The sequence below is a fragment of the Pagrus pagrus genome (genome assembly GCF_965226575.1).
Source record: "Pagrus pagrus genome assembly, chromosome: 3".
NCBI lineage: Eukaryota > Metazoa > Chordata > Actinopteri > Spariformes > Sparidae > Pagrus > Pagrus pagrus.
In genome coordinates this window covers 30376624-30400934 of record NC_140187.1, presented here as the reverse complement: position 1 = coordinate 30400934, position 24311 = coordinate 30376624, and the positions used below count along the sequence as shown (strand labels likewise).

Here is a 24311-nt window from a genome sequence, read left to right as displayed (position 1 = left end):
GTTTTGTTATAAGGTTTCCCGTCGCAGGTAGCAGCTGTGGATACACAAATGTCGTGTTTGCTGGGTATGTGTGTGTTTTGTGTGTCTCATGCCCATCACCTGCCAGTGCTACGGGCCTACAGAAAAGACAGGAAGCAGCTGACAGTGGCTTTCACCTGTCCATCATCATCCTCCCTCTGACAGAAAGAGAGGGAGTGTGTGTGAGTGGAGCAGCATCAGGGCATTGCAGGGGGCAAAATAAATGACTCAGCCGCAACTGAACCTCAGCGCAGCGCAGCCATGTACACTCAGGAAGCCAATCACAGATAGTCCGTCTGCGATGCGTCCCTCTTTGTTGTTCAAGTCCGTCCTCTGACAGACTCTCCCTTTTTGTCATCCAGCACTCAAAGTGAGTCCCCGAAGCAGCAGCAGCAGCAGCAGCAGCAAGAACAGAGGGGAAACAACCCTCCTCTTGACCCCACCCACCCATCTGCCCACCCATGGGTCCAGTTTGTCCCTTGTCCCCATCGCCACTCATCTGTCCCCTCCTTCCAGGTTCACCCCCCGTCAATCTCCTCAGTCTCAACAAATAAGTTAAACATTACAAAAATAAGAAGCATCAATGACAAAGCAAATATGAGAGTGAGGGAGGGAGGCAGAAAGTGAAAAGACGCTTTCTACTTGAGAAGAAACAAACTGCCTCTGTAGCTTTGTAGGAAATCCCATGCATAATCTATTGATATCCATTACGGTGGCATTAAATGAATAGGATGACATTTGACCTCTCAGCCACTCAGTCTGTTTCCGTTGACCAGTAGTCGGAGGGTGGGGCGGTTTCAAGCAGGAGAAGATGGAGTTACACAAGTCGTCCTTGCTCCCTGGCCTTGGAGTAGGAGTGTGGGGCATTTGTTTAGTTCATCAGCAGTGCCCTCTGTGCAACCCACTCCCATCACCGGCAAGTGTGCATCTCTACCATTTTGCGGCACTGTTTGCATTTGACATAACAGCACCAGTGGAACTTACAGCTGCACCTGTCCACCACCTCCACCTCCTGTGTCTGGAAGCCGCGGCCACAGCACATTAGCTCGCAGCCGTCGATGGCCTTTGAGGTTCTGTTACACTGGCGGCCCACTGTGCCCAGCATACCCGGCGTGCGTGGGTCATAGTCGCAGAAATCTGGACTGGGGTCCAGGTAGACCAGATCTTCATCCGTGTGAGGTTTGAACTGGGAGTTCCGAGGCACCAGGACTTTGGTGGTTCCCACCTTGCGCTGCTCCACCTCAGTGGCGCCGTCAAACTTCTCCTTGATGACGTTGCCCACCTTGCGGAATGGCGGCATGGCTTTCCAGCAGGTCTTTACCTCACAGGAGCCTGACACACCATGACATTTGCACTCCACACGCATGTGTGACAGGATGGCCTGCAGAGATGCCAAAGAACCTTTGGTTAACAGACAGAACTCAAAATAATGTGATTACAATGCATAATATCCATAGAGAGTAGCTGCTTTGGATATCAGCATCTCTCAAATATTGGCTGTTTGTGGTGACAGTAACAACTACAACAAGATTCTCAAAAGCATAACTGTATTTCAGGCCTTTGTTCTCGAAGTAGAAGTCGACTTGCACTTGTCCCAAATAACTTTACAATTGAGCTGGACTTATCTTGAGTGACTTGAGATTTAGCTTGAGCCTGTCTCAATTGACTTAAAATTTGAAAGCCTGGACTTATCTTGAAAGATTTGAGACTTGAATTCTGCATGTCCTGAATTACTTGAGACTTGCCTTACATAACTTGACACTTGACCTGGACTTATCTTGAACTGGACTTATCTTGAACTGGACTTGAGTGACTTCAGACCTAACTTGGAATAGTCTCATATGACCTGAGACTTGACTTGGACTTAAATGATGTGAATTAGACTAGAAAGTTTTAGTCTTGAACTTCAGTGACTTAAGACTTAAGTGGAGTTATCCTAAATGACGTGAGACATGAACTTCAACTTGTCTTGAATTATTTTAAACTTGCCTTGGGCTTATTTTAATGTCTTGAGACTTATCTTGAATGACTTCAGACCTAACTTGGGCTTGTATTGGTTGACTTGGGACTTCACTTTGACTTATCTAGAAAGATTTAAGACTTGACCCTGGCTTACCTTTTTTTTTTTTGCATTATCTCATACTGTAAGTTTTGAGTTACCTCTGATTCAGAGAGAGGCTGAGTTGTATGATAGGATGATTTAATACAAGTACAGGTTCAAATTCTGTCTGGCTAAATGATGATTTCTTGGTTACTGTTAATAGGAGCAGAAATGCAGCCTGTCTGAGCAACAACCATATCCACAGCCACAGCTTCAACCAGCACAGCCTGCTGGTTGTGTAAAGTGTCACATCATCTCCCCTTTCTGTAGTATCTGCATATTTTTCTATTTCTCTAAACTTTAGACGTGGATCAACACACTAACTGTTCCTATGGATCTGGGGAACGCAAAGCTTATGGCGAGGGAGAAGAAAAGTTCTATAAAAGGTCGTATTCACACAGTACAACAGGGCAGTGAGTTACCTTCCTCCCAGCCTCGTTGTTGTGCAGGTTCATGAGAGCCCGACTGGAGGACTGGCCTTTACTCCGCTCCCTCACATCCACAAAGGACTGAGAAAATGCTACTCCATATGCAATGTTATCACTGCAGCCCGACCACTGGAACCCTATGAAAAGATATGAAGATAAAGAGGCGGTCATGTTGATGGCACTGTCATTGTCTGGCCACACACACATGGAGATAAGACAGCACAATTAATATGCTACCTGTGATATCTGTCTGGCTCTTTCAATAAAAGCATTATTTAAAATGTCACACTGTTCAGTCTTTTTTACATTACAATGTACTGGATCACCTTCTGTTTCTTTTGCATGTGTGTGTGTGTGTTTGTGAGAGAGAAAGAGCGAGAGAGACCTACCTTCTGGGCTGACTCCATGTACATTGTGGTCACAGCCACATTTTTCCAGCTCTCCGCTGCTGCAGGCTCTTGTGACCGCAAACGCCACACTGGCTGCTGAGATGGCATACACAAAGGCTGCCTCACGGGTGCCTAACACACACATCGCACATCACACACAAACACAGACACACACACGGACACAAACACAGTCATATTATTTCATTATGTAACTGAAAAGACAAGTCATTCTAAATGGCAAAAAAACAGTTTGTGTATGTGGATAACGAGCGTAGTCCAAGGACGAAGGCCAGATGTCAGCATGCAGGAGCTGGTTAAACCACTAAAAATGGAAACAAGCTCAAAAATGTCAAAATATTTTAAAATGACATGAAATAATCCAATATTCCATATTTAGTTCCCAATTTTCTAAAGAAATGCAGGTAGAAACGGACAGATGAGCTTGTTTTACTGTCAGTCAGCTGTAGTGCTCTGTCATATAAGTGTCTCGTCTGTGTCCAGGTGCTTGCAGGGAGATCTTCATTAACAGAGAAGTGTCCAAACTTACCCTGGGTAACCACCTTGCCAAACACAGGCATGGTCTCCAGAGTGGAGCAGTTCCATCGACGGTTGCGAAACTGGAACTGACACTCGTCTATAGCCAGCTGGGCTCCCCGACGCACCGCATCCATCACCTCCACACTGCGCTTACAGATCTGAACCTGGAGCGGAAACACACAGGAACTACATCAGCCACAAACACAGTGCACATTACACTAAGAAAATACTATTTAATCCATCTCATAGATGTTGAGATATTTCACAGGACAGGTATAAATTTTGAATTCCTTGCGGCTTGGAAAAAGTAAGAGGATCACCAGAGTCATCAGGATTCCAATGACTTTGCAGATCCTTCCAATATTTGTTGAAATAATTCAGTCCGGACCAAACTGTTGGACTGATCGACCAATAGAATGAATTTGCCTTCCCTGGAGCCATGTTGTGCTGTTAGCATTCCCATACAGTACAAAAACAGTTCCTTAATTAATTAGATTATTCTATTTGTAGTTTTCACTGGAGAATATTAGCACATATAGTCTTTTATTTTCTGTCATCCATATTGGATGGCCAGCCGGCTCGGGAGGAGAAAGTTGGGTGCAGATCCATTCTGGAAGAATAAACACCCGGAGTGACATCAGATTCTTCTCTCATCTGGAGCCGTTTACTGACGGGAGGAGAACTCAGAAAGGACTTTTTAACTTTCGGGATTAAAAAAAGGATTATCTTCACTCCTGTTTATCAACCTGACTGCAGCAACTATCCACAGAGGTGACATCAATTGTCATGTGTCGTGACCGCCAACTGGAGCTGGAGGGAAATGTACTTTACCTCACAGAAGAGAAAGAGGGATCAAACTCCCTTTGCTGGTGATGAACACACTATGAAAAAATCACCATTGCTGAAGAAAATCTAATGCAACGTTTTATTCATGTTACGTTTAGTCTTTAGGCGACCAAATAAGACGCTCTGTCAATTGAGTAAAGTTGTGGATTTCTCTGAGTTTGAACACTGTTGGAAACGTTAGGGATAATGTATGTGCACGACTCAACACAATATATAACAAAGGTCTAGTCATTTTTGGACATTTTAACGAATGATAGTTCCATTGTTACATATTATATTTTCTCTCACAGAGGAGTCTGTTAACTCTGTAAGTGTAGTGCGTGTTTATAATGTATCAACTGTTATGGAGTTATAATATGTAAGTCATTGTTGTCAGTAGGTGTGTACCTGTCGCTGAATGAGGCCTCGTAACCTCTCACATGTCTCCTCATCTCTGATGCTTCCCACTGACGACAGCTTGGCCAGATACCTGACAGACAAAAACACAACACAACAGGACCTGTTAGTGCACAGTGAACATGGAGGATGCAAAGGAACATCCAGAGAGGTAACTGGAGGTACCAGATCTGATCTGATGTAGAGGTTATGTATTAGCTCCTCTATAACTTCACTTTGGGACAGCACAGTCACAGCTGATGTTCCCCTTTAAACCAGGGATGATTGAATTTGACGACATCATTCAGAAGAAGCAGAGCTTGTGTACAGACGGTTGGTTCCCATGACGTTGTGGGAATGTTTGGGATAAATGTCTGGTTGTGAGGACACTGAGAGGAGAGAAAGTGGCTTATCATACACAACCACCTCCAGGCCAGACAGGTCAGGGAGATACACTACACACACACACACACACACACACACACACACACACACACACACACACACACAGTCTAAGATGTGTGAGAAAATGGCATCAGTCTGGATGCCCTGACCCTCACACATCCACCTCACATCACTTCAGTCTCATATCTCCAGTCCCAGCTGCACCTGACAGAAATAGGTTTTCTCATAAGCTGGCAGTGAGTCTCACACAGATGGGGCAGCCCTGACCATGTCCTGTCTACACTACTCATTTAAACAAATGTTGCAATAGAAAGTTTAGTAGTTTTTGAGATGCAATAACTAATTTCTAGTGCAGTCACGTATTTGAAATATCTTCAAACATGGTAAAACAGATCACTTTAGAAATGCTTGATTCAGAGAAACAGTTCCAACAAGCTGTTTTCACTGTAAAAAGTGAAAATTAGTGTTCCATTTTCTATTTTATTGTTGTTAATGCTTAGATTCTTTTATGCAGCATCAAACACATTCACACTGTTGTTGGTAGATGTCTCTTTTAGGATTCTACACACCTCTTAGAGCATGGCAGGTGTCAAGGGGGGAGAAAACACATTCTTTCTCACAAATGTGTAATGCTAAGACCCTCATATTACTTATTCGTCCTATCGTCGTATAGTTCCACATTCTTTCTGACAACGAGATGAGAAAATTGATACTGCAGTCACGTTTGTGTGTCCAGTGATGGAGTCAGGAGCTACTGTAAGCATAGCATAAAGGCTGGAAGCAGAAGGAAACATGCCCAAAGTGAAAAAATGCCAACATAAACATAAAATATCTTGTTTTAGGAGGAGAGACATGCTGGCACTGGTGATCAGCAGGTGGTTGATAAGGACTGTGAGCAGCTGTCTTGAAAGGGAGGTTAGCAGGATTGTTGCCATTGTGTCTCTTCAGAGACCACAAACTGTGCCGACATATTGGGCAACCCAGAGTGCATGTAGGTAATTCATTTACATTACATTTAGCAGATGCTTTTGTCCAAAGCTACTTACAGTAATTCATACATTCATACACTAATGGCGGTGGCTGCCATGCAAGGTGCCGACCAGCACATCAGGAGCACTTTTTGGGGTTCAGTTTCTGCCCAAGGACACTTCGATGTGCAGACCAGGGGAATTGAACCAGTGACCTTCTGTTAACAAGACGCTGGCTCTACCCATGATCCACAGCCACCCTACACATAACTCATCCCAAAACCCACAAATTGTCCATTTTACATTTCTGTGATGAAAGCAACATTATTCCTTGTTTTAATACGTGAAATTTAGAGGTGTTGGTGGATCTCTTGTCTGCAAACTGATGTAGAATTTCCCAAATTCTTCTGTTCTTCCAACTCTTTCTTGCTGCCTTTAGTCTTTTCTGGCACAAAGTTTCCCTCCTTGCTGTGACAAACAGCCACATACTGAGAATCAGGAACGGCGTCCCTTCGATATCCTGTGTTCGTGTCTTGTTAAAGATGATGTCACTGCAGTTACATGCAACGTCGCTATAGTGATCAGCTGAGAATTCCGCCTACTTTTAGGGAGTATTATCTGCAGTGGGAAACCCAATCAAGAGAAGTACGTGGTACCAAAAGCGAGTTGAGCTGAGCTGTACCATGCAGTGGAAATGAGGCTTTTGACTCCAGCTCCACGCTAAAACTAACTGACAATGACAATGACCTTCTCATCTCACTCTCAAAAACAAAGCAGATCAATGGACTTCCTAAAGTGTTGAACTACTCTGTTCAGGGATGGTAAAGATGGCAAAATCCGAAGTATATTCAATTATTCACATCCAACATAAAAAAAATTTAAAAAATACGTGAAATCCAAGTTTTATATCTACATTAGATTGTCCACAGCCTGAAATTTGACTCTAGGCTACAGAGTGGTACATGCTCACTAATGAGAGGAACTAAAGCTGGCATCCATTGTGAAATGTTGCACCACAACTGCGTAACAAGAGTCTTGAAGGCACGAGGAGAAATGTATGAATATGATAACCGAACTCTATACGCACAAATGAATTCAGTATTTACAGGCTCCTCCGTGCAGTGGACAGAGTCTGAATATCAAAATGGCCCTTCAATAATAAAGTCAAGCGAATTCCAACCAAATTAACTTTCAGGCTACCATTCTGCACCAGCAGACATGTTTCTCCTTAAGGTTTCTCGAGCTTGTTTTATGAGTCTTGGGTTATGAGTTCCCAAGACCACACATACCTCTGTAAAGCCCTGTTAGCCCGTCTCAATCAAGCTGTGGCACACATCCAGACTGCACAGAACTCTGCTGTCAGATTATTGACAAAGCTATAATACACAACACAAAGTCCTGCTACCAACGTTTTACACCAGCTGACAGAATCGATGTGTACGAGACGGGTTTATGACATCCTGATTATTTATTTAATTGTCTATGTATGAGCTGTTTGTTACATCACAGGAGAGATGTAGGGAGAGAAGTAGTTGTACTGCATGTTTATCATTATGTTTAGTACTATTTGTACATGTGGTTGTATAATTAGGGTATCATCCTCTCAGAGGTCAAACAGCTCCTCCTCTCCATTCACCCTCTCATCTCCTCCTCTCAACAGTTCAGATAATCTTTCTCTCTCTGTCTCTTTGATGGCCTTCCTGTGCTCTTCCTCTCCAGACAGTGTCAGTATTTTGCACTCATCACTGTGATAACCTCCGCTCTCCTCCACTCCACCACATCTCAGCCACATCCGCTCACATCCACCCTCGGTGGTGACCTCACCCTCTCGTAAGAGTGACTCAATTTCCTATATTTTGCATCGTGGACCTTTCGTTGAAAGTTGCACTAATCAGTATTTCCTTATTAACAGTGGATTAAGTGTGCGTAAGGGGTTCGCACACAGACAATAAACAGCCAACTGTTACTGTCAGCTCCATGGAGCATTCAGCATGTTTTAGCTCACTGAAAAAAGTGTATCATTTGAACCTTTGGGTTCTCTATTCTCAGTTCCTCAGAACCTAGGTGATAAATGATCAGCTGTTCATTGTTTATCGGACAAACTGCAACTTTACTGTTTGTTTCACTCTCATTTTCGACCGCAGCGGGCAGCTGTTCACAAAGAAAAAACTGTGAAAACCAACTGTAGATTACCTGCACAACACCAAACAGCAGACAGGCACAGTTCGAGAACAGCTGGGGAACATAGTGGAGAACGTGGCAGCTAAAGAGCCAGAACTTGCAACTTGCAACTCGTTGAATACTGACGCTTTGGGTTGGTGGCTGGCCCATCCTACTACTATGAAGAGTCAGTATTTGACAAGTTGGGAAAGAGACTCAACTATCAACTATCTTACACATTGGACCTTTAATATTGTGAGATTTTTAGACGTTTTCATTCATTTCTCAGGGAATTAAGCATGGATAAAAAATCTGATGTATTTATGTGGCTGGTGTATACAGTATGAGTGAATGGAAGAGCAGACTGTTGGGTCTTAGCGGAGGTATGCACTCTACTGAGATCCATTCTAGAAGGAATGGAACAGGAGTGCCTCAACTAAGATATGAAAAGCATTTCCAGAGTAATTTTTCCATGAAGGACAGTGATATAAAAATGTGGAAAGACAACATTAAGAACAAGGCCTGCTAATAAAATGTTCAAAGTCTCCGGATCACGGACATTTTTTGTGAATTGATTTGCAGTGAATCTGAACTGTTGGGCAAATCCTGAACCCCACTGTCTGTCTCTCTCCAGCTCTCTGTGAGGTTATGTCTCCTCTGAAATCTACAGGTCCTGACCCCCCTCCCTGTGTGGATCAGTCCAACTCAGGCCTGCTCTGATTTACTCCACTGCAGTTACGAGCTTTCATCAAAGCCATGTGCGGCGTTTGATCCCTCTTTGTTGTATAGCGTAGCCTACGGCGGGGTGCTGCGTTTAGGTTGAGGCGTCCTGCAGGGAGACCATCAGACAGCGATAAAAACAACCCAAGGAGAAAACACAAGATGATAGAAAGCTGCTGTCTGATGGGCAACGCCGTGCTTACAGAGACACTGTGGCATCCCACTGCCCTGACAGTCACCCTGGAAACATTTAATAAACATTGGATAAGCTGTTATTCAGGTGATTTTCTGCGGTGTGTGTGTGTGTGTGTGTGTGTGTGTGTGTGTGTGTGTGTACATGTGGGAAAGGTTCAGCACAGGCCTTGGGCGAGTGTGAGTGAGTGCCCTGTCTCACTTTATCTGATCATTCTGCTGTGTATACCCTTCGCTTCCCAGAGACGAGGTTAACAAAACACCTCAACAAGGAGACAGAGGAGTCAACCCGTACAAGGACACAATGACACACACACACACACACACCCACACACACACCATCATCCCACGTCTCATCCTCATTCCTCTCCCTCTTTCCTCCAGCTCTCTCTGGCCTCTGGTGGTTGCGTGCTTAAATCCCAGGGGTCTAAGCCCGGTGGAGCCAGTGGTGTTGTGAAGGCTGCGATGTGTAATACAACACAAACACGCAGCGGCCTGCGAACGCACCACAGTCCAGGTGGAATGCTCCATACCTCCCACCCAGAGCCCCCCCACGGCCTCACGGGAGGCTGAAACTGAAAATAAGAGATAATTCTAAATAGAGGAGACGCAGGTGGTTACCTCCAGACAGGAAATAAAGGACAACGTCAGCATGGTGAATACCACACAAAAATTACATTTACTAACTGAAAATGCAGTCATTCGTGAGTTATGCATTAAAGTGGTTATTATTATTATTTAGGAATTACTGCATTTTCAGTTCGTACCGGACATCAGTACTTTTGTGTAGTGCAACAGACATATATTAGTTGAGTGGCATAAAATGTATCAAAAACAACTTTGATAATTGATCATTAGTTGATCGACAAGCTCAAACGTTCACTCACAAGCCTTCAGAGACTGAGGCGTGGTTGAATGTTCTGAAACATTGTAAGTGGGCCTTTGAGCTGCGATTATTTTGTTTCATAGTTTGTTACCAAAGGTCCAGAATGGTTCCAATGGTTAAATTAATAGTTTGATTTTTTTGGGAAGTACATTTATAGCAATATATATCAATACAACTCTCATGTTTTTATTGTAAATAAATGGTGCATTATACTTTTGAAAGTCTGAAGATGGAGTTGAGAATGACATCATGCCTGAGTTGACCGCTTTCCAGTACAACAAGACAGAAAAATAGTTCTGGTCAGGTTAGCCATCGTTAGCAATACCAGTTGATAACGATGCAGTGCGTGGTATTTTGTGCATACAAACACCTAAGTGGTGTTTCCAGAGATATAAGTTGGACAGTACTGTGTTTGAGACTGGTTTGATTGGATACAAATAAGATTTAAGTGCTAATAAACAGTATATTGTACAACTCTCACAACTGTTAATGCACAGAGCAGCCATCTTGGATTATAAAGGTCAGTGTTGGGGAGGTGTGTCAGACTTTCCGGGTCAGAAAGTTCGGCTCCAGGGGACATTCCAGCAGGGAATTCAGAAATTCCAACTTCAAAGTTCAAATAGAACGCACCATGAGAGAGATAGGAAGCAGTTATCCTAGCTTAGCATAAAGACTGGTGACAGCTAGCCTAGCTCTGTTCAGGGGCAACAAAATTCTCCCACATGTACTTCTGAAGCTCACTTATTAAAATAGTTCACAAGTTGCTGGTTGTCTTGATCGGGATCACTGACTTCAGTCGTATCAAACTATTCCCATTTCTCAAGCAAAAATTCCAGATAATTGATGATTTCTGCTTTTTAAATGTGAGCATTACCTTTTTCTGTGTGTGTTATTTTAAATGGACTATTTCTAGGATGTAGCAAGACAAAGAAAAGTAGGAACACAACACAACAGAAAAAGGTGGAATTGCACTGATCTGTCCTTTGTACTTAAAATGTCCTTTTTGAACCCTGTTTTTACCTGCCTCACACGGTGCAGCACTGTCCAGCTGTTTCGTCACTATTTTCATTCAAACTTGAATATACTGAAAATATTTTAAGTATAAATAAAAAAATAAAATAATTATAAGTATCAAGGCAGCTGAGATGAGAGCCAATGTAAGGGGAATTAGGGAAAGCAGAGGGAGATGTTCAGGGCGGGAGGGGACAGAAGCTGGACACATCTGCATGACTGCCTTGCGCTCCGGTAAACGTCTCAGCGTTCATGCTCACACACATACACACACAAAATGACACAAATGCTCACAAACTGCAGCACGGTCTCTGTGCCTCCATCACCTCTAATGTGTATTTATATGAAAATATCCTCATGTTTGCCTTTCCAGCACTGAGCACACAGCAGAGGTACACACTGACAGGTAAATATAGCATGGGATGGGAAGCGCAAGGAGGAGAGCTGCAAGAAAGAGTCTCAGAAACATCTTTTCTGCTGAAGCACTGTGTGCAGACCTGCAAACACCGCTGTAACAAGTTACTGTTGAGCTTCTGATGTATGGACAATGTTTTTCTTTCGCTTCAGGCCAGTGAGGTAAAGTGCACAGAAACTCTGAAACACTTAGTTCACTAGCAGAGAGCCAGCAGGTAGCGGAAATTTAAATCGCTCATAAAGACAATTGTGACCTGAGCTAACCCTCCCTGCCACCTCTGTAGTGGACACTTACAGTATGTAAAGCATATAGTGACCTGTAGAGGGCACTATTCTCTCAGTTTATCTTCAGCCGCAAAACCACAGCGCAGCACTGAGCTCTTCTTCTTCCCTTCTGAAGCTTTTTGTGGCTCTCCTCGTGGCCTCAGATGATCACACTGCTCTGAACAACCACTGTTGTGTCACATAGAAACACCATTGTTGAATGCTTGATGGTTAAGTGGCTGAAATATGGAAAGATTGAAAAAGCCTGTGTATAGTTTCCACTTTCCTAAAAGTCATCTTCGCAGATCCAGAGAGTTCTTTCATAAGTTTGGATCTTTAGTGTGAAACCAGTGACACATTTTAACATCTATTAAGTATGAATTTGGAAAAAGCATCTTAACACTAAAGATCTGCACATCTAGAAACCAGCATGCAGGTGAAACATCTGAGCAACGTCAACAAGTCCATAAAATGCCTTCGTATGCCACCCGGGTGAGGGACTGTTGTACAAGTCACATCCAAGAAAAGTTGACAGCAGACCTCAGTTATTTCCAGTGGAAGAAAAAAAGTTCAAAAGAAGTTTCACAGAAAAAATATTGAATTCTGACCGGCTGTAACTTCATACTTTACCTCTGAGCCTGTTTGAAAGTGTTCAAGTCAATGTGACACGTGTCAGCAATCCTCAACTTTTAGGACATTTACCAAAATGTTGGTAATTTGGTAAATCTGCAAGAATCTACAGTATAAATCAAACATGGATGATAGATTGAGGCTTTCAAACTAGTGCTGTCAAGATACTGGAATTTCTAACTTTGATACAACACAATACAAAATTATAACAATACAGTAATATAACTATAATATAACAATAATATAACTTACATTTATCAAAAGATAAATATAACAAGGCTGTCTTTAAGAAGAACTGCATTCACTTCTGACTTGAAAGAGTGGGGGGATTTGGAACAATGTGGGCACTGCAGCAGTGTGTGTGTGTGTGTGTGTTTGCAGCATGAGGGAGTGGTACTGGTGGATTGATCCTGCAGATAATGAGCACTGAAATGATTTTTCAAATATTCAGAATCGTGATGTATCAATTTATTGATATTTTTGACAGCAGCTTCTCAAACACCAAAGTGAAGAGTGTGTGAGTGAGTGAGTGTTTGATCTACACTGTAAAACAAGATTTCCACATAATGATTTTAAATAAGTGTATCTGATTGGCTGGCAGGTTTACAGATATGTAATGGATGAAGGAAATTTTAGAGATTAACAGTAAACTTTATTGATAAAAATGACACAAATACTGATATACTGTATGTGATAGGTCAGGCTCTAAAAAATGTATTGAGCTGTTCAAAATGTTGAAGAGAGGAGTGAATATTCTTTAGAAAGATATGATTTGAAAACTAAACTGTGCTTTGAAATATAAATATAAAATAAATAGTGACAAATGAAATAACTGTAGGTTGGAGAAAGATACGATGGATGAGGGGGGTAAGGAAGGAAACATTTTTTCCATTCACTGTCTTGCTTTAAATTTTACAGTGAGACAGTGACGGAGCAGGAAAACTGAGGCAAAGCAGGGAGGAAAACAAAACAGAGCCATGAGAAGGCAAAGCGGTGAAAGTGAAAACTATCTGTTGAGTTCAATTAACACATTTACTGAGCAGCCAGAGGCTCACACTACGAGAGATTGTGTGTGTGTGTGTGTGTGTGTGTGTGTGTGTGTGTGTGAGGGTTGTGGTGTTGGCAGAGCATGTTATTTTTAGGGGGAAATGAGCTCTAGTGGAGCCAGCAGCATATAAATACACCCAGACACACGCGTGGGCACCCACACACACACATTCACACACACACAGCTTACACAAAAACACACTTTCAAACACATTTGGGAAAAGAGGCAATAAAAGCCATGAAATTAACCTCCTGCCTGGTGTTAGTACCGTGGTCCCTAAAGGCGAGGAATCAATTAGTGTGTGTGTGTGTGTGTGTGTGTGTGTGTGTGTCAGTATAACGTTCATGCATACCAGTCTCATCCAACCATCTTTTTAAAATGTCACTGTCCCCTGATTGGTTGCTTCCTCGTCATGTTTCGGTCTCTAAAGGTCTTTCAGGTGATGTCACAAACACTCCGGCGGCGGCGGCCGTGTCAGAGGTCTGTTGCTCTCAGGAAACAATAGCTGCGAACAGCTGATTGTTTCTAAATGCAGGACTTGGCAGGAGATGGTTCCTGTGCTGTGTACCTGTCACCATTTCTTCATTTAGGTGAAGTTAGCTTATTAGCTAGCTAACCATATGGCTAAAAATTGGTATAAATGTATCAGAACACCAAAGTGACACAGGTGGGTTTGGCAAAGATGACAGCCATGCACGGTCATAACAGCACAGTATTCTCTCTGTAGTTTCTCGTGACTTTCTTAAAGCTGAACCATATCTTCTCTTTTTTGCTGTTATAGGAGTATGATTTTGCATGCTAACATGCTCACAATGAGGTAACACTTCATAATAATAATTAATAATTCATAAGCGATACATTTTTAGTAAATAGTTATTTGACTGTTAACAAACAATGAAACAATTAATATACCATTTAGAAGCAATTGTTTATTGTAAAGTTGCAGCTGATATTTATAATACTGTGTAGTTTACCAATAATCATTATTTGGATGTCCTGACATTGATAAATTAACTAAAGTTTAATGAACTATTAATTAACCATTTATTAATGATTATTATTATAAAGTATTACCCACCTTGAACATGCAGATGTTAAGCAGTTACAATGTTTAGCATTGTAGCATGCAGCATTTGCACAGCAACAACACGTACAGCTGAGTCTGATGGAAATGTCATCAGTCCTGCAGGTGTTTGGTCGATTGTTTGTCAATTGGACAAATTGTCATTTTTACCTCGTGATAGAGGAAAAGTTAGAGGATCACCAAAGTGATTAGGAGTCATCTTCTTGGGACCATGAATGTCTATACAAAATCTCAGTCCATCCAGTCGTTGTTGAATTATTTCAGTCCGAACCGGCAGGTACTCTGGCACTGCCATCCATAAAGCTACGCCACTAACACGGCTAAAAGGAATAACTTTGTATCCAGCCAGCTTCCACAAGTGTTATCCAGATAAAGTGTAAAGGGTTCAGAAGCTAACTTGTGGTTCTGATATATAAGAAGATAAGCTTGCTTGTAAAACTGAATCATTCATAGGCAGAGGGCAGGTTTGGACATGCACCATTTACACTCCTGCTTACTATTTACACAGTTAACACACATGTATCGACTGTGTGTTGTACACAAGTCTGTGTTTATAAAGAACTCTCTGTGTACAGGCTTCTAATATTCAGCACGGTTCTCACCTAATGGCTACCTACTACTGAACAGAACACCTTTCTTTTAGAAGTTTAAACCACCTTAAATGTTTTATTTCAACTGAGATGAATTGTGTATGTCAAGTCACTGAAAGGGATAAAGTGGCAGTGAATGTTACCTTAAATATTATTTCAATTATTGCACTTCCATTACTCCTGGACACGGACTTAATTAAGGGACCCCTAATCTTGCCAAATTTGTTAAGCCTCTATCTCCCTACACTCGGTAAAGTGGCATGATTTACAGTAGGCTAAATTAGCTATTAGCAGACCCTGTTAATGGATGTACAGACAACCAACACAGGACTTACTTACTTTGATACTGCAGAAAACTTCAGGATTCTCTGCGGAGTTCTGGGGTAATAAGGAGCCTCTTCTTTCTGAGATTTCTAAGTGGATTCATGGAGTTATATTCTCAATGGAGGTCTGAGTTATCCTTCTAAAGTGTAGATAAGATTGTAATACGTGTATTGTGGCTGTGTTCAGATTTGAGCATAAATTATGGCAGCTGGGTGCTAGGGGGTTTTCTGATGATCCCCTCCGATTATGCATTAATGCATACACAAACATTCTCTGATGATGTGTCTGACATGTTTTTTCCAGAAAGAAAATTAAATGTACCTGCTCCTTCTCCCTCATTAATTAATACCAATTAATTAATACCAGAATATATCAATATGCTTATAGGCCCGCCTCTTAAAATCACATTTTTAATGAGCTTAGAGAAAATTCACACTTTGAGTGATAAATGTGAGAACAGCCTTCTAGTGTCAGACTCTGCACGTACATCATTCTACACAGTGAAGCTCAAACATTCAACTGTAAGAACAAGAAGAAGAAAAGTCATTTTTGATTTGAGGGGGGCTTTAAGTACTGTCACTGCCGCTGTGAGTTGAGTGTCACATACACTGCCTCAGTTTGAACTGCTGACCATGTTGGTGAGCGGGACAAACTACAAGAACTAAAACCATCGCCTGCACCTGTCCCTTTCATCTCAGCAGCATCTTCGCCTTTACTTCAGGCCAATGTGCATACGATCAAGACATTTTCAGAGTTTTTATCTGCTGCTGCCTTGTTTGATTTCCTCACTCCCCCATGCATCTAATAGACACTGTAGTATACATTCAGAAATGCAATCAGCTGTTCACAGCCATTGTTACCCAGGACCACAAGCCTACCAACATGGCCGCCAGAGTGTATGTTATGTCTCCTAAAAGCCTCGTGCACCTCTCTGTGGATCTGCCAGAGCTGTCTCTCGTCTTTCAGCAACCCAGGTGTTTCCTCGCCACCCCCGAGCTCTCCTGGCAGTAATCTGGTCATCCTGAGCGACTCCCAGTGGCTCCGAGTGTGTCACGATAATTGTACACACTCTGGTGACAAGAGGGCTCGAAATAACATGCCACAGCTTTACCACATTCATGTGTTTGTCTGTGTGTGAAAGAAGTGTTAGGCGCCAGCGTCTAGAGCAATGCCAAGGTCTCTGCTTTCTCTGGTTACCCATCAGCTGCCCTCTCTTTAGCACCTCACCATGGCTGGTCCAGGACGTATGCATGTACATTCACACACTTACACACTAACACACACAAAGAATCTGAAAGACAAAGAAAGACACACTGGAGGAGACGGAAAGAAAGAGCAGTGTGTGTGCTTTTTATCCTGCAGTGAACAAACATATATGTGTGATATCTGTACCACCAGGACGCTACTGACAAGATGCTGAACGTTGTATAAGTTTAGAGGGAGAATCATTACAATTCTGCCTAAACCGGAACATTTCGTAATAATGTGAACTTTCAGCCATGTTGGTTTCCACATTGCGGTTGCTCTACTGCCGTATCTTTTGCTTCATGTTGACAGTAGCAAACAGCATCCAAACTGAACGCACTGTTCTCTACTGAAAGTGAGTTGAGTGTTTAAAAAGCAAACACTCGACTCTTTCTAGGTTTTAAGGGGCATGAGCTTTCTTGAGCAAATAAATGAGGATTATAATCCTTTCTCCAGAGCAGATTCATGACAGTTTAACCAAACAAATAAATGAAACCAACGCCACTTTCATTTTCGGTCTTTTCTTTAGACACATGCCAGACGTAATCCTTCTTTTGCCATAGCGGTGGCAAGAGTAATTATTTACAACCACAAGGGTTTTTCTTTTCGTAGGTCAGTGTCAAAGGTTTCTTTACTTTGTAAGCAACCTTTGAAAAAACATCTGAGTCACATTTATTAAGAATTTATATCAAAAATAGTCCTTGTAGTAATATAGTAGAATTGAGACATAGGGCTCTGTGTTCATTGGATCACCAGAGTCAGTAGGATTCATCTCAAATCATGAATGTTTGTACCAAATTCTATCTAATAGGTGTTGGAATATTTTACGGGATATGGGAGAACTTTGACCCACAGGAAGACGGGAAGTCATCAAGGTTAATTAGTGCAATAGTTGTTGAGATATTTCCATCTGGATCAAAGTGGTGGATCAACCAGCTGACCGTCAGGGCCAATGCCATCCCTTGAGCCATGCCCCCAACTTTTCCTGGAGACTGTCCTCCAAGAAAATCAACAGCATCAGTTGTTTCAACAACTGCATCAAAATTACATTTGTTAACATTGAACCAACAAAGTCCTGTAGCTGCCACAGGAGTTAAGATTCTTGTCCGTCAGCAGCAGAGTAGGAAGTCAGGTGACATATTATGTTTGTCTAACCTTACTTAGTAGTACTTGAATCCAAACCACGATGTTTCCCTGAACCTAACCAAGTCTTTTTGTGCCTTTACCTAATCAAACTTTAACCACATTGCTGTTGTGGTTGGCTACTTAACACCATGGAGATGACTCCAAGATTTATATTGGGTTTATGTCCTTACTGGCAAATCAGAAGACATTACTGCTCAACTTCTTAAGGAAACTTAAGGAGCCAGGTTCTCCTCAGCGTTTACAGAGGAGTAACAGAAAGCATCCTGACTGGAAACATCACAAACTGGCATGGTTCATGCATGGCCCAGGACAGCAAGGCTCTACAGCGGGTGATTAAAACTGCCCAGAACATCATTGGTACCATCTACAGGGCATCAGTGACATCAGTGAAGTGAGCTGTCTGCACAGAGCCCCAAGATACTAAAATATAACACCGGCCCAGCCACAGCCTGTTCACCCTGCTGCCATCTGATAACAGATACAGATGTATCCGCTGCCGTACCACCAGACTACAGAGCGGCTTCTTTCTTCAGGCAGAGAGACTCCTGAACTCATCCTCAACACCTCAACATTTTTTTTCAATTTTCTCACTAGTCAGTACATTCCTTAATTCTTTGATTTTGATTTTATGCATACACACACAGCGGACACACAACTTTCCCTGCCTCCCTTTTAGTTGTCCATGCACATGTCTTTCTGTGAGTTGGTTGGTACACAGTAAGTTCTTCTCCGGTTACTGTGGTAATGTCTGCATGTGTGCCACTGTTGGGGAACGTGCCAGCTTACACGCTTCATCACAAACAAATCACACACTCACAGATACTCAGAAGACACGCACACACACGGCAGACCTGGAGCAGCGTGCCGTGCAGGTGCAGCAGAACCAGTCGGAGCAGGGTAAGAGGAGGAAGAGGAGGAGGAGGAGGAGGAGGGTGATGACGGACAAATTAATGAAAAGTAGCATTCAAATCCCCATTCGGCAGCGGGACACCAAACATGACTCAGCAGCCACAGAGATTTGGCAAAGTGATCACATCCTGGCTCAGGGGCTAAAGGTGACAGGCACAGGCAGAGCCACAGGTGAGGTAAACAAACCGGCTGCGGTTTGATGTGACGTAAGAACAGCTGAGAGGTGTCAGAAACATTTGAGCTATTCTGAATCATAAGCGGTGAACACAGAGAAACGATCTGTCAACAATCCAGAACTGTGTCTTCAACTAACAGTTATGTCCATTATCTTCAGAGCACGTTCATGATTAATCAGTTCAGGATTGAAATGTCAGAAAATAGAGGAAACATGCCTCCCACAATTTCTCAGAAGAAGTATTCAAAGTGCTTCTTTTTTTGACGAACAGTCCAAACCCCTGAAGGTATTTAGATTACTGAAGAAGAAAGACGAGAAGACAGAGCCAGTTAATGTTAACAGTGCAAAAAGCAAACAAGACTGCAGCTGTGCAACACATTTCATAACCACGTGTTGAGTGTAAATTCATAATCTTTCAAATACTGGCTATTTTTTTCAGCTTGGACCACACCGGGTTTAATAACAAATCAGATTTCTATTAATTGTGCATTAAATTTCATCTATTTTATCGAAAAGTTACAAGGAGCATAGAGCCCAGCTGATTAATTTTAATTCAGATATCCGTATATCGGATAATATATACACATTTTTTGCAACGATCCCTCAAATGTGGTTATCAAACACTTGTGACAAAGATATGTAATATAGGCAGGAGATTTCTCAGTTAAACAATAAACTTTACTGTCTAAAATGGAATCCATGCACTGAAGCAGTACACTTCACCAGGAATTTAATGATTATAAATTACACCAAGCACCTGTGTCATAACCTCTACAGACAAAACTCTTCATACCCCTGCATATCAGACAGCATATATACCAGTCCTGACCAATAATATCAGCCAGCCGACACATCGGTCGGGCTCTGTAAATACAGTACATAAGAGAGTCTCTGCACTGATCGATTCACGCAGCCTGCTATACATTTCTCACAGTTGGGAACACACTTACACGTCTATGATGGGGTCATACGGACTGACAACAACACAACCATCACAGATATCAGATTAATACGTGCAAGATTATGTTCTGCATGAATGAGTTTACAACTAGAAGCAGCTCAACTAGCTGAGTTTGGGGTCGCAGCAGCAGCTTGATGTTTCTATGGTGAAAACTTCCAAGAGCTCAGATGCAAACGTATCATGATGATTAAGGTTAATAAGCACAGTATGACCCTTCTTCACAATGATGACTAAAGCAAATGATAAGCTGATTTATCAAAATGACTATACACTTTTCTCGGCTCATTGCAATACAATGTAAATGTCACTGTTAGACTATACTTTTCTACACAATAATAAGCCCGTAGAAATGAAATCTTGACTATGTGTAATAGTCTAACTTTCTGGACTAAAGAGCTGTTGTATTAACACACGTTTTGAGCAGCCACACTCACATCTACTGACAATATCATATTGTTATAAACACATGATAAAAAAACAAATATAGCACCACTGTGTATATCAGTCAGTGTCTAAATAGAAGTTTCTCATTGTCTTTCAGCTCTGTCACTCCTTCATGCTGCGTGTTAGATGCAAAGTGATCACAAGCAGCAGATGCCAACGACACCACATGGCACACATCCAGTGAGAACAGGAAGTTACAGCACTAAAAAACAAAGTCGGCCAACCTTTTGATGAGACACAGTGTCAGTTCCTTATTGTCACGATTATCGAAATGTAATGCAAGAGGCCTGACTACAAACAAACAGCTTGAGCAATGCACGGTTGGCCTTCTCTCCACCTCGTGTCATTACGATATTTGATTTATGAATATATGATATGTGAGTCGTGGCGAACAGTTAGCTGACATGTGAGAGATGAAGAAAAACAAACAGCAGTGATACGTTGAGGTGTTCATTTGACTGTTGGACTGATATAAACAGTCTTGGTATACACAGCAATGATATGTCTCCTAATTGCCTCCCATGCTGTGACCCTGAGTGTACCTGCTGCTGTGTGGAGGTGAAAGTGAAGCTGGAGGGATTGTGGAGGTGTTGAGGGCTGACATACAGCAGCCCCGCACACATTCTCCACAACAGTGCAGTCCCGTCGAGCAGACTGGCAGCTCGGCAGCCTGCCTGTACATGTCTGCAGAGCTGCTGTTGTCACCACGCCTTCAGCCCCGAACAGCACAATTAGCCTGCACTCAGTGACAGAGTTCAAGGTAGGCAGAGCTGTTTGTCGAGGCTCTAATTTGATTTATTCTGACGAATCTGTCAGCGATATCAGTTAGGCCGCCTGCAGCTCTATCCACATGTAAACACACAAGGCTGTGCTCATCCTATTATAAAATGTGTTAACACGGGGAAATAAATAAGTGAAAATACAAAACACACGGTCACTATTTGGTACAGCAGACACTTTGTATGCACCTACAGGAAGCCTGGAATTGTGTCATGTCAGGCATTCACACCGCCGGAGCGTCGACTCTCTGCGGAACAGAAAGGTCCTCCCTGAATGATGAGCGCTACTTGTACATTTGCAGAAGTTAAGAGGAATGAATGGCAGCAGAAAATGGAGCGGAGCCTGCGGAGGAATGCAGAAACCCACCTAACCACCTCCCACAGGCTGCCGGGAGAGCAGGCACACACATGCGACCCAACCGACCAGCCCCAGGAAGAGGTGGCACCGTGCTCTCCAGCTACAGAGTCACACTGTGTGTTACGCTCCGTCTGAAGGCTCGAACATCCCCAATCACATCAATATAATAATGAAATATTCTGCTCTGTTATGGGCTGCCGTTGGTCTGTGAGCTTGTCGTGACCTGGTTGAACTTTTCACTTTTCCTCGTCTCCTATATTTTTACTGTTACCTCCACATACACACTTGGTGTCCGCCTGCAGAATTTAATGGAAAATATTTCAATATTTTAGCGTTGCTGTGATATTTGTGTGGTATTCAGGCATTGGTAATATGTTGGGATATCTAAGGATTTAAGGATGCGGTCAGGATTTTATTTTTGGCCTTTGAAGGATTTTAAAGTGATAAATTGTTCAGTTTGGGAATTTTTTCTTACCATTTACAAGAAAATAAGCTGATTAAAGGTGCATTATGTAGTTTTGGGGAAGACGTTTTAACCAGAAGAGAAAAATCAGCATCAAATGATTAATTTAACGTCCGAATAAACTGAAAAACCGACTGTACTCAAAGGACAACACAATATCATTCTGTTTCACTTCGTTCATATGTGCAGGACCCGTCTAAGCTGCCACCTTTCTAGCTTGAAACAGTGTTTTGGGGACCTTACTGCCCCCTGAGAACAGCTGGTTTATTCAGTCACGGAAATATATATTATTTTCCAGAACTACACCGTGCATCTTTAAGTTTTACAGACATCATTTCCAAACTTTTCTGAAGAAATGGGGTTGAGAGTTACCAAGGCAAAACTTTTTTTTTTTTCAATATTATTGTCACATTTCCACTTGCCATTAAACATGTTATTTTCATACATAAACCTCTTTCACACGTGCAAAATTTCACGTCATTTTCAATCAAGAATATGAGGTTTCACCTTTATGGAAACCTGCACCTTTCCAAATACAACATGTGCGTTTTCACTTGTGGCTAACTCTTTTCGTAGGGGGGATGTAGCGCTGTTGGTAAGTTATTAAGTCAGGGGGAGAGTGTGTGTGTGTGTGTGTGTGTGTGTGTGTGTGTGTGTGTGTGTGTGTGTGTGTGATGGTTAACAATTAACCTGCGCGGCCACTGAGCTGGAGGGAAAGAGGACAGAAGAAGATGAGCGGACATGTGAGGATGAGGAGGGACAGGAGGAGAAGGAGGTCAGGTGAACGATAAGAAGAAGTGAGGGATGAGGTCCACTCTCTGAATGGAGGATGAGAAAGTCCAACTTACAGCCAGTTACTCGCGTTGGCCGAGAGGAGCGCGCAGCAGAGCATCAGGACGCACCGCAAAACATATTCCTCGGTCATCTCGAGAGGGAGGGAGGGGAGGCCGGTGAGAGCTGAAATAATCCCGAGGTGGACAGGGGGTCGGCGGTGAAAAAAAGAAGCAGCTGCGGGGTCCGGGGGAGGCTGTTAATCCATCGTCCCGCATCCAGTGGCTCATCCACCGGGGAGGCGCGCAGCTTCACGGTCCGTCCGCCCGGTTCTCCCGTCCCTCCCTCTGTCACTCCGCGCTCAGAAGGGACGGGGAGAGAGGGGGAAAAGAGGGATGCTAAAAATACGATCAAAAACTCTGGAGCCGCTCGGGGCTGAATCGGAGCCTTCTTCTTAATCAACTTGTTTGCTTTCCTTCTCCAGCTGCGCGTTAACGCCAGCCGAGAGAGCGCGTGGAGAGGCAGTCCAATCACAACCAAACGCACGAGCTGTGAGGAGCTTCTTCCTCCTCTCTGGAGGCTGAACACCCGCTGCCGGCTCCTGCTCTGCTGTCAGCGCGCCGCGGGCTCTCCAGCTCTCCCCGGACACATGCACACACTCTGAGCGTAAATACGCACGGGTCCTCCTCACACAGCACCGTCTCTCGGTGAGTCTGGCTGAGGAGAGAGTGTGTGCTGACTTTAGCTGAGGGGCGGTGCGAGGATATAGAGGTATGGCAGCGAGATGGGAGTTTTTTGGGGATGAAGGAGGCGGGTTTTAGTGCGCTGCTAAGGTAGTGTGTGTGTGTGTGTGTGTGTGTGTGTGTGTGTGTGTGTGTGTGTGTGTGTGTGGAGACGGGACAATGTGTGTGTTTTAGAGGTCTCCTGGGAGGATGCAATAGCGCAGCCATTCACTAATGCCCTCCCCAGCCGCCCTCCTCTCCTCTCCAACACACACATACACTCACACACACACTCACACACACACACTCCTCAAACCGCACACACTTCTTGGCAGCACCTCACTCTCCCTGTCACACACTCAACCAAATATTCTGCGGTCAACAGGCTATTTAAAGCTTGGCTGCAAAATGTCTGCATTTGAAACCAGCAAATCCCCAATAATATGACAAATGTCAGCTACACACTATTGATTGATGAAAACGTTGTAGGAGGATAATAAGGTGAAGCAGCCGCGCTGGGCTGTAACACCACCGAGGACTGTATATGACTCACCTGGTCCTGGCGAGGAGAGGAGAGGAGAGGAGAGGAGCGAGGTGGAGGACTGAACACTGAAAGATGAGATTTTATTTACATAACAAAAAAACCCTCATGTGTAGAGGAATCAAAGCTGCCGGGCCCATCACTACACGTGACTGCTTCAAAAGCCACAAGATTTCATGTTGAAGTTTCCAAATATACCAAATCTGTCAGAGTGAATTATGTGGAAAAGGAAAGGTGTATAAAAAGATGCACAAACATGTGGAGTATTTCTGTTTAGCATGTTGCTGCCATAAGAGACTCAGCAATGGATTGAGTTTGAGTGTTCAGTCGGTGTAAGCAACAGTGGTTTGAATGAAATGATCCAACAAGCAGAACAGACAGGAGATACTTCTCAAAACCAGAGTCTG

At 43.0% G+C, this 24311-nt stretch overlaps 1 protein-coding gene across 1 annotated transcript; it reads right to left on the bottom strand.

Annotated features, from left to right (window-relative positions):
- Positions 1-493: 493 nt before the first annotated feature.
- On the bottom strand, positions 494-23338 carry wnt4 (wingless-type MMTV integration site family, member 4). The gene is made up of 6 exons (XM_084347852.1): positions 22719-23338; positions 4707-4788; positions 3484-3637; positions 2937-3068; positions 2542-2684; positions 494-1399 (listed from the first exon to the last, which is right to left on the bottom strand). Exons 1-6 carry the CDS (start codon positions 22793-22795, stop codon positions 929-931), a joined length of 1059 nt encoding a protein of 352 aa, XP_084203978.1. The 5' UTR covers positions 22796-23338; the 3' UTR covers positions 494-928.
- Between the last annotated feature and the right edge of the window lie 973 nt (positions 23339-24311).

What these genes read in the sequence shown, in the direction of transcription:
- wnt4 (XM_084347852.1), bottom strand. Translation starts at nt 22,795, where the DNA reads ATGACCGAGGAATATGTTTTGCGGTGCGTCCTGATGCTCTGCTGCGCG. An exon ending in GAGGCCTCATTCAGCGACAG is followed by an intron (nt 3,638 to 4,706) that starts GTACACACCTAC and finishes TTTCCGCTCCAG; the next exon opens with GTTCAGATCTGTAAGCGCAG. An exon ending in ACATGGAGTCAGCCCAGAAG is followed by an intron (nt 2,685 to 2,936) that starts GTAGGTCTCTCT and finishes ATCTTTTCATAG; the next exon opens with GGTTCCAGTGGTCGGGCTGC.